This window comes from Nelumbo nucifera, chromosome 6 (assembly GCF_055504915.1).
Source record: "Nelumbo nucifera cultivar China Antique chromosome 6, China Antique-T2T, whole genome shotgun sequence".
Lineage (NCBI taxonomy): Eukaryota > Viridiplantae > Streptophyta > Magnoliopsida > Proteales > Nelumbonaceae > Nelumbo > Nelumbo nucifera.
The window spans coordinates 48,411,238-48,423,661 of NC_142654.1; the positions used below are offsets into that span (position 1 = coordinate 48,411,238).

The window sequence follows — 12,424 nt, forward strand, 5'->3', positions numbered from 1 at the left end:
GTGAAATCTCAGCCCAAAATACCTCTGTTCACCTTTTAATTACACCAAGATTCTATTTCAATATCATAGATTGACCAGATTCCATGTCCTTCCGATCCTTGCCCATTTGACTCAATCAAACCTTACCAATCACCTCAAACTACCCAGAAATCCTACCTTGTGAAATTTCATCCAAAATAGACCTTATTTGCCCCTCAATCACATAAAGATTTTGTTTCGAGGCCCTAGATTAACTAAATCAAACCCTTTCCAAATCTGCCCAATTCGGGACCCGTTAGGCCAATCTGATCCCATCAATCAACCCAGAATGCTTAAAAACCCTACCTTGCCAAATTTTAGCAAAAAATGCCCTCATTTATCCTTCCATCTGAAAAGATTCCGTTTTAGTCAATATTGTTAACCCATAGATACAAACCCCCCTCTGATGTCAGACACAAACCACCAATTGCCATTGTTTGTCGCTAAGACAACTTGACCAGACCACCATTTCCAACAACGAATTCAAACCCCTCCACCTCTGGTGGTGGAACTCATCTCCAATATCCTGAAATCGACCAAAATCTCCTCTATGTTCATTATTAATCTCATGATCAAGCTCTATGAAGTATGAAGAAGAATGGTGCGCACCCGTAGCAAATCTGTATTCTCGTTCCCCTGCTCCATCAATTCATTCTAAGGCCAAAATCCCAACCCAGGTAAGCTCATCACTGAGATTTGTTAGTTTGTTTAATAGTTTCGTTATGTCTGTGATATGAGAGGGAGAAGGAAAACTGACGGAGCTGGTTTTCTCAAATCAACTCCTGTAAGTTACCGGGTACCGACCTGGATCTACTATAATTGTTCTTTTTGTTTGACAATACCATGATGATGCCGAGATGGTCGTATTTTGATAATACCATGAAAATGCTAACATTTGCTAATTTGCTCTTCTGCTCTGTTGCTAAGGTAATACCTTGGTAATGCTTAGATTTGGTTGATTTGGTCTCTTGTGTTTTAAATCTAGTTAGATGACATGTTTTATAGAATTTGAATCTTGATGGTTGTCTGTCATGTTTGCCTTGTTCAAGAGTCAAGACTGAGATAATATTGTTGTTTTATTTGGCTGTTGAGAGATGTAATTTGGATGAATGAACCCAACGGCTACTAGTTTTGGATTCCATGGATTGGAACGAAGGCAAAGTAATCAAAATGATAATAGATAAATAAATAAGTAGTGTTTGATTGTCTTATGTTAGTTCATTCTTGTTTTGTCTCACTTGCTAGTGTATTTGTAGTTAATTAAAGTAGTATTTGTGCATGCTCACACTTGAATGGAATTCCCATGTTCCCCAGTTATTGGACCCGGGAGAGGGGCGCCTAACCCCTTCCCTCTCCCATCCGAGTCTTACTTGGACTGGTTTAACCGGTGCCTCAGGTTGATGGAGTCATTGTTGAACTAACATATCTTTGAAAACCATTCTCGGAGGTCCCATCACCTCAATTTTTGTAACTGATGGGTGGCGACTCCATTTCCAGCCCAAGTGGCTACTGAGCCATTTTCCTGATGCTCACAGGTGTCAAAATAGAATATTTGTGTGAAGGAGGGGAAATCAAGGGGTATTTTTGGGTGAAATTTTGTAATTATGGTCTTTAGGGTACTCAAGATTGGATGATAATGTCTGATTGGCTTGGGGGGATCAAGATCATGGAAAGTTGTGTTAATAAGAGAATTCAGAATGGAATCTTAGCTTGATTGAGGGCTAAATGGGAGAGTTTTGGATTGAAACTTTATAAGTAAATGTTTTGGTATGGGTTCAATCGTATGGCCTAATTGGTTTAGAGGTGTTCGAATGAAGGAGGAATCCTGGGTTGATGGTGTGTATGGCCTAATTTCATGTGTAGGTGCTTTAGTATATTTGGGGTTTGATGGTGGTGTTTGATCTAAGGTTCAAAGTGTAAATGGGGGTAAATTGAGGTTACCCGATTAGGATCGGGCAGGTTTAATAGTGGATTTAAGGGCTTTTGGGTTAAAATTTGAGTTCTTTTGGTTTTTTATTATTTCGGGAAGATCAAAAATATTTGATTAGGCATTTAGGGTGAATTGGGGATTCAAGCGGCGAACTAAACAAAAATTGGGTGCTAACAATTGTTTAGTTGTAATATTAGATCTTAAGATAAAATTATAAGGTGTAAATGTAATACTTAATTCATATAATTAAAATATGCAAATAGATATAGGTAGACAAAAAGAAAAAAATAAAAAAAAGTTTAATATGTATAATTTATATGAATTTAAAATTAAAAAAAAGGTTGAGTGCCACTTCCTAAACATAGTAGTAGTGGTACCATATTAGGTAGAGCTAAGCTGTGGTCCATAGGGGCATTGTTCGTCATCTTCCTTTACTTCAAGTTCATCTTTTAGTGAACTTAATTTTTATTTGCAAAATAATATTATAAATTTTCAAACATATGCAGAAATAGAAAAATTAGATATTTTAGCTTGGTGGAAAAGCATAGGAAAATAATTATCATATGTTAACTGCTATGACACATAATCTTCTAATCCCACTAGTGTCCATAATAACATTAGAATCTTGTTTTAGTGGAGGAAATAGAGTGCTAGATAAGAGGAGTTGGATGCCAAATGAAACATTGGAGATGTGTATTTGTTCAAAAGATTGTTTGAATGTATCATCATAAGAAGAGGAAAGTGAGACTCGAAGAACATTTCTTAGATTATTGTAAATTTTGAGATTTTCAATTTTCAATTTTATTTGCATCTTGTAAGTTATTAATTTGTAATTTTTTTTTTCAATTCCATTGTAATTTTTTTTTCAAATTTATTATCACATTTTTCAATTTTATTTTATTTTTTAATTCATTTTATCATTTTATATTTTTATTGAATGAATCAATTATTCATATGGAATAAAATTTTGAGATGATTTTTCCTTCAAAATTTTATTATTTTTTATAATTTTTGAGTTTTTGATTTTTTTTTTTTGTTATAAATGAGAACAAAAAAGAAGAGAGAAAATCTGAAAATGAAATAATACAGGCCGGCCCGGCCAAGGCCTGTTGACTACTGGCCCAGGCCAGCATGGGCCGTGCCAGCACGGCCTGCTACAGTGCGGGCGGTACGAAAATGCGTGGACGTGCCGGCCCACATTTCACCGGCGTTTTGACATTTACACACCAACACACACCCCTCACCTCAAGGGATTCTCTCTTTGACTTGCTGTGTCTCTTATCTGTTTTTGCTTTGACAGTATTTCTGTAATTTACTAATGTATTTTGGTCGGTTGCTGGGTTTTGATGCGATCAATGAAGTTGACCCTTTTAGTGGAGAACCAAACTGTGTTTTGGACCTCACTGATACTGGGCAATGGAGGACAGAACAGAGAGGAAACTGATTTTTTCTGTTAATGGTGAGAGATTTGAGCTCTCCTCCATTGATCCTTCTACCACTTTGCTTGAATTCTTGCGTTGTCGGACTCGTTATAAAAGTGTTAAGCTTGGTTGTGGAGAAGGTCAGTTGTTTTTCTATTTTCTTTTCTCTTACTGACCTTAAATTTTTCTTGCTTCTAGTTTTATGATGCTTCGGTTGGTTTTTGAAGTTTTGATTAGTTTGGACGGTGAACACATGTTTTTCATGCTTTATTTGTTTAGAGGATAGGTGTTTGCAGAATAGGTCCAGTTTCTCTGGTTTCTGTACCCATAAATGAGATGGGGAGGCCCTATTTTGCGTTACGCTGTATGACTTTACCTTCCCTCTTCTAATCTTACTCTTGTCTCCTCCGCCGGCCTCCGCAATTTCTTCCACCGAACAACGAAACATTCAATTCCGCTCTGTGTTGAGGCCATTTGATGGAACCTTGGTCCTAAAGTCAGGGTTTAGTGAGTGTTCTTTTGCTTGTGGCATCCAGTTGGCGCTTCTGTAGTGCAAATCATATATGCCGTGATAGGTTGCAGATGAGTGCAGTTGTAAGTGTCCGCTACATCGAGCAAAAGTTGCGTCTCACTATAGTTTCAGTGAAGTTCTTCTGAATTGTTGAAAAAGGTGCGCTTAGGCTTTGAGTAGAAAGGTAAAATGTATGGGAGAGCGGGTTTCCATGGATTTAGGAAAGCTCAATCAAAAGAAGCATGGATACACATTTTTAAATTATTGTCTTGTTCTAAATCTCTAAACAAACCTAAGAAACTAAGGTTATAAACAAAAGCATATGTTTGAAATGCCCCATAAACCTTAAGATTTAGAGCTCCATGATAGAATGAGTTAAAGAAAAATTTAAACTCATAGAAAATGTAAAGAAGCATAGACACCTTTTAAATTATTATGCTGCCTCTAAACAAAGCTAAGAAACTAAGGTTATAGACAAAAGAATATGTCCTTAAATTGTCCCATTTACCTTAAGATTTAGAGCTTCATGATAGAATGAGTTAAAGCAAAATTTAAACTCATAGAAAATGTAAATAATCTGCAAATTTAGTTACTATTTTTTTTTACTTTGTTTATGAAAGATATGCAATCCAAAACTGGATGTGTTAGGGAACAGGGGAGCCAACAAAAGGAAATAAATGTATATTCTAGAAGAGAAAGGAAGAGGCCATGTCAGCAACAACCTAACTAATTGAGCAACTAAATCAAGTTGCCAAGTTGACAGAGGCAGTCAGCAATCTATTAATTGGTTGAAGAAATTAGTCACATGTAATAAGAATCAGTACAAAAAGAGAATATGTACAGAACTGAGAATATGAGAAGAAGTCTGGATTTCTTTTTATTCTCTCTCTCTCTCTCTCATTCTTGATGGAGGTAGCTTCACCTTGAAGATGATCTTGTAACTCATTCAACTTTGAGTTTTGGGTTCAATCCCTTGTTTCCATAAAAAAGAGAATGGCAAAAAGGAAATGTGGGAAATCTTTGGTGATACTGTTCTAATGTGGTCCTTAGTTATTACACTTTTGATTGAAATTAAATATGCATGTAGTAATGCCTTTGGCTTAAAAAAGGTTTTATTTTTTTTCCTTTTTTCTGTTTTATTTTATTTTTTACTTTTTTTTGGTTCAGTTGGATGGATTTCCACCCCACCTTATGGACATGAATTATTTGAATCCAATTTTCTTTTATAGAAAATGGGTTTATATTTTAACATTTCTCTTCCTTTATGTTATATTTCATTTGGATATCTATAGTATCTACTGTAATACAGTGGCCTTTAACATTGATTGCTTCCACTGGTCTTGGGCTCTTCTCATTCCTTTTCTTTCTATTGACAAATTTATCCTCATAGTAGTTATTTGTTTAAAATTTCCATATGACAATTCCCTATTCTGTTGATCTTTTGTTCTTTGGTCTGCTAGTTTTGAATTTCATGAATGAAATTTGGAATTTCACTTCTCTTTTCAATTGGAAGATCTATTTGTTCTATTGAATGCAACTTATTGTTCATTACTTCTATGATACTAGTATCTGATTAATTTGTTATGTTTCTTGTTTCTTTTTTCAACCTTTTCTTTTGTTATTGAAGACATGGGCATATAATTTCTCAAATTCTTTTGAGATCAATTGGAGGAAACATATTGCACTATAAATTTCAGTCTGGTATTTTGCTTGCAGGTGGTTGTGGTGCTTGTGTTGTCTTGTTATCAAAGTATGATCCTGTTCTTGATCAAGTTGTGGACTTCACAGTGAGTTCATGTCTAACTCTTCTTTGCAGTTTACATGGATGCTCTATTACAACTTCAGAAGGCCTTGGAAACAGCAAGGATGGGTTCCACACAATTCATCAAAGGTTTGCTGGTTTCCATGCTTCACAATGTGGATTCTGTACTCCTGGAATGTGCATGTCCCTTTTCTCAGCTCTCCACAATTCTAAGAAGTCCCCAAGGCCAGATCCCTCTCCTGGGTTCTCTAAGCTTACAGTGTCAGAAGCGGAGAAGGCCATCGTCGGCAACCTTTGCCGGTGCACAGGTTATCGATCAATTGCTGATGCTTGCAAAAGCTTTGCAGCTGATGTTGATCTGGAGGATCTGGGTCTCAATTGCTTTTGGAGAAAAGAGGAGAACATGGATGCTAATGCTAAATTAAGTAAATTGCCCCTCTATACTCATAGTGATCAGATATGTTCCTTTCCCAAGTTTTTGAAACAGGAAATCAAATCCAAAACCCTTATTTATTCCAATGGATATTCTTGGTATAGTCCTGTTAGTGTTCAAGAACTTCAGAGTCTATTGGAAACAGATGAAGCTGAGAATGGAACCAAGGTGAAATTAGTTGTTGGAAACACAGGTGTAAGCTACTACAAAGAACCAGAGAAGTACAATATGTACGTAGATTTAACACATATCCCTGAGCTCTCTATGATAAGAAAGGACAGCAAAGGAATTGAAATTGGAGCAGCTGTTACAATCTCTAAGGTTATTCAAGTTTTGAAGGAAGAGAGAGAAGGTGGGCTTCATTCAAACAGAGAAATGATATTTAAAAAAGTTGCTGATCATATGGATAAGGTTGCATCAGAGTACATCAGAAACACAGCAAGTTTGGGTGGAAATTTGGTAATGGCACAAAAGAACCACTTTCCTTCAGATATTGCTACAATACTTCTTGCTATGGATTCAACAATAGTTATGCAGACTGGTTCAAAAAGACTAGAAATTACACTTGAGGAATTCTTGCAGGGTCCACTGTTCAATTCTAAAACTGTGCTTCTAAGTGTTAGAATCCCAAGTTGGGAATCAGAAAGAAGAGTTTCATCTGAAATAAAAACCAAGATGCTATTTGAAACCTTTCGAGCTGCGCCACGCCCACTTGGGAATGCTTTGCCATACCTCAATGCTGCTTTTCTGGCACAAGTTTCAACCTGTGAAAATTCTCATCATATTATTCTTGAAAACATTCATTTGGCTTTCGGTGCTTACGGGAGTAAACTTGCAACAAGGGTAAGGAAGGTTGAGGAATTTTTGGCTGGAAAATTGCTTAGCTACAATATTCTATTTGAGGCTATTAGCTTACTTAAAGCAACTGTGGTGCCTGAAAAGGGCACTTCCTATCCTGCTTATAGAACAAGTTTGGCTGTTGGTTTTCTATTTGATTTTCTTCATCAACTAGTAGAAGCTGATGCTGACATTCCCAGTGGTGGCCTGAATGGGTTTGTTTATGCTTTGCCTAATAAGTTCTCTGGACCTGAAAGTAGTAACTTTCATATTCGAAGACCAGCTCTGCTCTCATCTGCAAAGCAGGTGGTGGAGGTTAACAGGGAGTATCATCCTATTGGTGACCCAACTAAGAAAGCTGGGGCAGAAATCCAAGCTTCTGGTTTGTTGCACCTAATTAAGTATCTTATTTCATCACTATAATTGATTCTTTGCTTTCTTTTATTTTTCCAATCTAAATTCTTTTAGTTGAGATTATTGTGTCATATGACCAATTCTATTCACAAGCAGTAATAATGTCAAGGACTGTTGAATCACAGGAAAATGTGATCAGTGGAGTTTTGTGCAAATTCATAGGTATAATTTGGTTTTAAGCATTGTTCTACTTGATTGTCATAGAATAAAAAGAAATCTGAAATTTGTAATAGAGTTAAAGAATGGAAGAAAAGATGATCAAGATTATAGGAGAAGAATAAAAGAGAGAAAGGAGAGAAAAACACTGCAAATCCATAGGTATAATGACTTGTTAAGCTTACATACTCTACCCCTTGACACATCACTGTAAAATCTGAGTGGCAGGACCATGTAAACTTCATGTTGCAGATCACCATTTAAGAATGTTTTCTTCACATTAAGCTAATAAAATGACCAAGAGTAATGGGAAGCAAGTGACAATTACACTATATTCTTCACATGAAGCTCTTGATGTTCTCAATCACGAACAAGATCAATTACGACTCCCAGAATTAAGGTTGGGGAGATGGAATCCCCTTGTTGGGGCTTTGAGAAATATGGGGCCTTCAAGTTTCGTATGGATAAATGTTTTTGGTATTCCTTTGCATGCTTGGAGCTTTCAAACATTCAGGGCTGTTGGAGATGCATGTGGTAGTTTCAGGTTCGTTGATCCAAGAAACATTGCGTGGAAGGGTCTTTCTTCTGCACATATCTTAATTGAGGTGGAGGAAATACATCTTGTCCCAGCTTCATTGCTGCTTCATTTTGGTGGAGAACCTTTTGACTTAAGAGTTGTGGTGGAAGGGACTTACCCTGGTGGGTGGCTAGAATTTTTAGCTTTGTGGAAGGAAGAGTGGAGTGCCTTTTCTTCATCGGCTGGGATGAAGATGTCGATGGGCAGGAGGAAGTGTTTGAAGGGGAAGACTAGGGTTTTGTTTTCGCTTGGCTTTATAAGCTTTCAATGCAGGAGGGCATTGTGGAGCTGATTGAGGGTCTAGTCCTAGAGGTGCTTTTGTTTTTCCTTAGACGGCTGTAGTTTGTCTTGTCATGTATTAGGCTTTGTCTCAGTTATATTTCCTTTCTCTCGGGTGATATTTTATCGCCTTCCTCTTGTATTCTCTTTTTGTTTTTTCTAATGGAATTTTATTTTTACTTTTCAAAAGAAAAAGAGGATCCTAGTTGAGGTTAAGGACATTGTCAATGTTCTAGATAGAATGGTTCTGGAATTTGCAGGAGAACCTTATGAATTGAGAATAATAATTGAGGGGTTGATGGATCATTTAGGAAGGAGAAGGAGGAGGCTTCATTGGACAGAAGAATAGTTGCAGAAGAGGGGGCGAAAGGAGGAGTGCTGGGAGATGGAGGGTTGCCAGGCTGTAGGATAGGGGAGAAGGCAGAGAAGGAAGGGGAGTCAAGAAGTCGCTTGGAAGAAAGAGGAGGTGATGAGTTGGCATCACCTATCAGTAGGGGGGTACAGGTGGATAAAGATGGATTGAATGGCTCAAGTGAGGAAAGACAGGTGTCGGGTAGGGAGAGTGAGTTAAAGGGAGATCAAGAGTCAAGAGAGGGGATAGATAAGGGAGGAGTTGGAGAACAGGTGGTAACTGGTAATGCTAATGCTACACAAAAGTAAGGGGGGGGGTGGGGATTGAAGAAAACTGAAGAGAGGAGAGCTGAAAGTTCGGCAATGAGGGTCTGAGAATGAAAGTTTCGAACCTACACTCTCTCAACACCCTAACACTATTTTATTAAGATATATTTGAATAATTACAAGGAGGCCCTTAGTTGGGCAAGAATTTACAAAGAACTTAATATAGACAGGATGGGCCCAGAATAAGGCCCATTACAGAAAAACATAAATAACAAGAAAGAATAAACAACCTATGGGCCATTCGGCCCATCTTCTCTACACTCCCCCTCAAGCTGAGCATAGATGTCAATCATGCCAAGCTTGCTGGTATCATGCTGAAGTTTTGCCTTGGGAATGCCTTTGGTGAGAAAATCTGCCAACTGTCCTTCAGATGTGATGAAAGGAAGACACATTTCACCCGAAGAGACCCTTTCCCTAATGAAGTGTCGATCAACTTCAATATGCTTGGTTCTATCATGTTGCACTGGGTTGTGACCAATGTTGATGACAGCCTGATTATCACAGTACAACATCATTGGCTTGTCATATTCAACTCCAAGTTCTTCCATCAAAGATTTTAGCCATAGTAATTCAGAAACTCCATGTGCCATGGCCCTGTATTCTGCTTTAGCAGAAGACCAAGCAGCAACCGATTGTTTCTTGCTTCTCCAAGAAACAACATTACCAGCCACCAAGCTGCAATACCCAGAAGTAGATCTTCTGTCATCAATGTTTCCGGCCCAGTCAGCATCGGTGTAGGCTTCAAGTTTCATATGACCATGCTTGGCAAACAGAATATCCTTTCTTGGGGAGCCCTTCAAATAACATAGGATTCTCTCTGCTGCTGCCATATGAGTGTCTCGGGGAGCATGCATGAATTGGCTAATGCAACTGATTGCATATGCAATATCTGGCCGAGTCATGCATAGGTACAAAAGTTTCCCAAGAAGTCTCTGAAAGATTCCTTTGTCTTCTAACAATGTCCCTTTTGAGGCTGAGAGTTTATGACTCATATCAATAGGAGTAGCAACTGGTCTAGCACCCATCTTTCCAGTTTCAGAGAGCAAGTCAAGAACATACTTCCTTTGGGAGATAAGAATCCCATCCTTGGATCGAGCCACTTCTATGCCAAGAAAGTATCTCAATTCCCCCAAATCTTTAATCTCAAACTCTGTATGGAGAAAAGATTTTAGATCATGAATTCCTGAAACATCATTACCAGTCACTACAAAATCATCTACATACACAATGAGATATACTGCCAGAGGTCCACTCTTCTTCACAAAAAGAGTATGATCGGACTGTGTCTGCACATAACCAAAGTTAACAAGTGCTGTTCTAAATCTCTCAAACCATGCTCTAGGGGACTGTTTTAGTCCATAAAGAGATTTCTTCAGCCTGCATACCTTCCCTTTCATATCAGTTCCATACATCCCTGGAGGAAGAGACATATAAACCTCCTCATGTAATTCACCATTCAGAAATGCATTTTTCACATCCAATTGATAAAGGGGCTAGTCAAAGTGAGTAGCTAAAGATAGAAGAACCCTCACAGATGTCTTCTTGGCAATAGGTGCAAAGGTCTCTAAATAATCAATCCCATATGTCTGTGTATAGCCTTTTGCAACCAGCCTGGCCTTGTACCTTTCAATGGTGCCATCAGCTCGGTATTTGATAGTAAAGACCCACTTGCAACCAACTGGATCCTTCCCTTCAGGCAAATCCACCACTTCCCATGTGTCATTCTTGTGTAGGGCATCGATTTCAGATTATTGGTTAAACGCCATCAAGGGAAAGTTAAAAATCTGGGGTATGGAGAATAAAATGAAGTTGGGTTCTGAAAAGAAGGCCTTATTGAGCACCATTGTTGAGACTATCAGAGCTGAAGAGGTGGGTCCCTTGACTGAAGAGTTGAGATTAAAAAGGTCTATTGCAAAAATCAGATTTGACAAGATGGCTGTAGAGGAAGAGATGAAGTGGAGACAAAGAGCCAAAACTATTTGGCTAAAGGAGGGTGATAAAAATACGAAGTTCTTTCATAAAATGGCAAATGCTCGTGCAAGGATCTCTTCAATTAGCAAGCTAGTGTGGGAGGATAGGAGTGGTGAGTCTAGCTCTGAGGTTAAATCAGTAGCAACCTCTTTCTATAAAAACCTTTATAAAGAGAGGTGGGTCCATAGACCATTTCCCTCCGAGCTTCCTTTCAAGCAATTGAATGAAGAGCAGAAACTCTGGATTGAGAGACCTTTTACAGAAGAGGAAATAAAGGAAGCAGTCAAGAAGCTTGAAAGTGATAAGTCGCAGGGTCCGGATGGGCTTTCAAACCTCTTTTATTTAAAATGTTGGGATATTGTGAAGAAAGACCTGATGCAGGTGTTCTAGGCATTTCACACAAATGCATCACTTCAAAGAAGTCTGAATGCTACTTTTATCACTCTCATTCCAAAAATTGAGGGGGCTGTTAATATAAAGGATTTTAGACCTATCAGTCTCTTGCATAGTTTTTACAAAATCCTGGCTAAAGTCCTGGCAGAAAGAATGAAAGGTGTGTTAGGAAGTGTTATTTCTTGCAACCAAAGTGCTTTTGTTCCGGGTAGACAGGTGGTAGATTCAATTCTCATCGCCAATGAATTGCTGGACTCTAGAAGAAGAGAGGGGACCTTGGGTGTCGTTTGTAAACTTGATATTGAAAAAGCTTATGACCATGTTAATTGGCAATGTTTGGACCTGGTGTTGGAGAAAATGAATTTTGGGCAGTGTAGAGAACACTGATGTGGGCCCCACAGCTATGGTCCCACTGTGTTCGTAGGGTAGAATGTGTTCTAGTCATCCTAGGGTTAGCTGGTGGTCAGTTGGTTATTTTAGTTATTTATTTCAGTTTTATTTTGTTCTATTTGTTATGTAAATACTAAGGGCAGATCTGTCCTTTCCATGTAATGAGCATAACCTATAAATACTAAATAAAAGTGGCGGCGGCAGAACATTAAGATTCTATCCCTCCTTTCAACCCTTGTGTTCTATTGCTCTCTCTTCTCTTTCTCCTCTCTTCTCTATACTTTCTCTTCTATTTTCGAACCTGAAATCTATTAGGGTTCAAGGCTGATAGCAGTCTTGAACGTCTACTTGGTATCAGAGCTAGGGTTTCTCATGTGAGTCTAGTCCAGCCGACCACATGAGAACCATCTAGGGCTGGAAGCTGAGAAAGTAGAGTTCGTTGACTGATTCTTGGAAATCGCCAGAGGGTTTAGCAGCTGTTGAAGATTTGCCACGGTTGCAGAGTGTTGGTGATCAGGAAGAATCAGAGAAGGCTAGGGTTCGGGTAACCTTGGAAGGCAGCGAACAGCGTTCTCTTGTAAGTTTTTTATTTTCTGAGAGAAGTACTATTAGAGAAAGTAGAAGATCAAGACTGTAATCAGTTTTGAATCCTAA

At 38.3% G+C, this 12,424-nt stretch overlaps 1 protein-coding gene across 7 annotated transcripts in view; it reads left to right on the top strand.

Moving 5' to 3' along the window:
• The first annotated feature begins 495 nt into the window (after nucleotides 1–495).
• The window catches only part of LOC104590647 (abscisic-aldehyde oxidase-like), a 91,177-nt gene continuing 79,248 nt past the window's right edge, over nucleotides 496–12,424 (top strand). The window contains exons 1-2 of one of the 7 annotated variants that reach the window (XM_088889828.1): nucleotides 496–695; nucleotides 5,597–7,294. In XM_088889828.1, the coding sequence (XP_088745954.1) occupies nucleotides 5,818–7,294 (1,477 nt within the window). In that variant the 5' untranslated portion in view covers nucleotides 496–695; nucleotides 5,597–5,817. Of the gene's footprint in view, nucleotides 696–3,162; nucleotides 3,510–3,688; nucleotides 4,040–5,596; nucleotides 7,295–12,424 lie in introns of those variants that run through there. The other 6 variants (XM_019196550.2, XM_019196549.2, XM_010249365.3 and 3 more) reach the window with 6 other exon arrangements.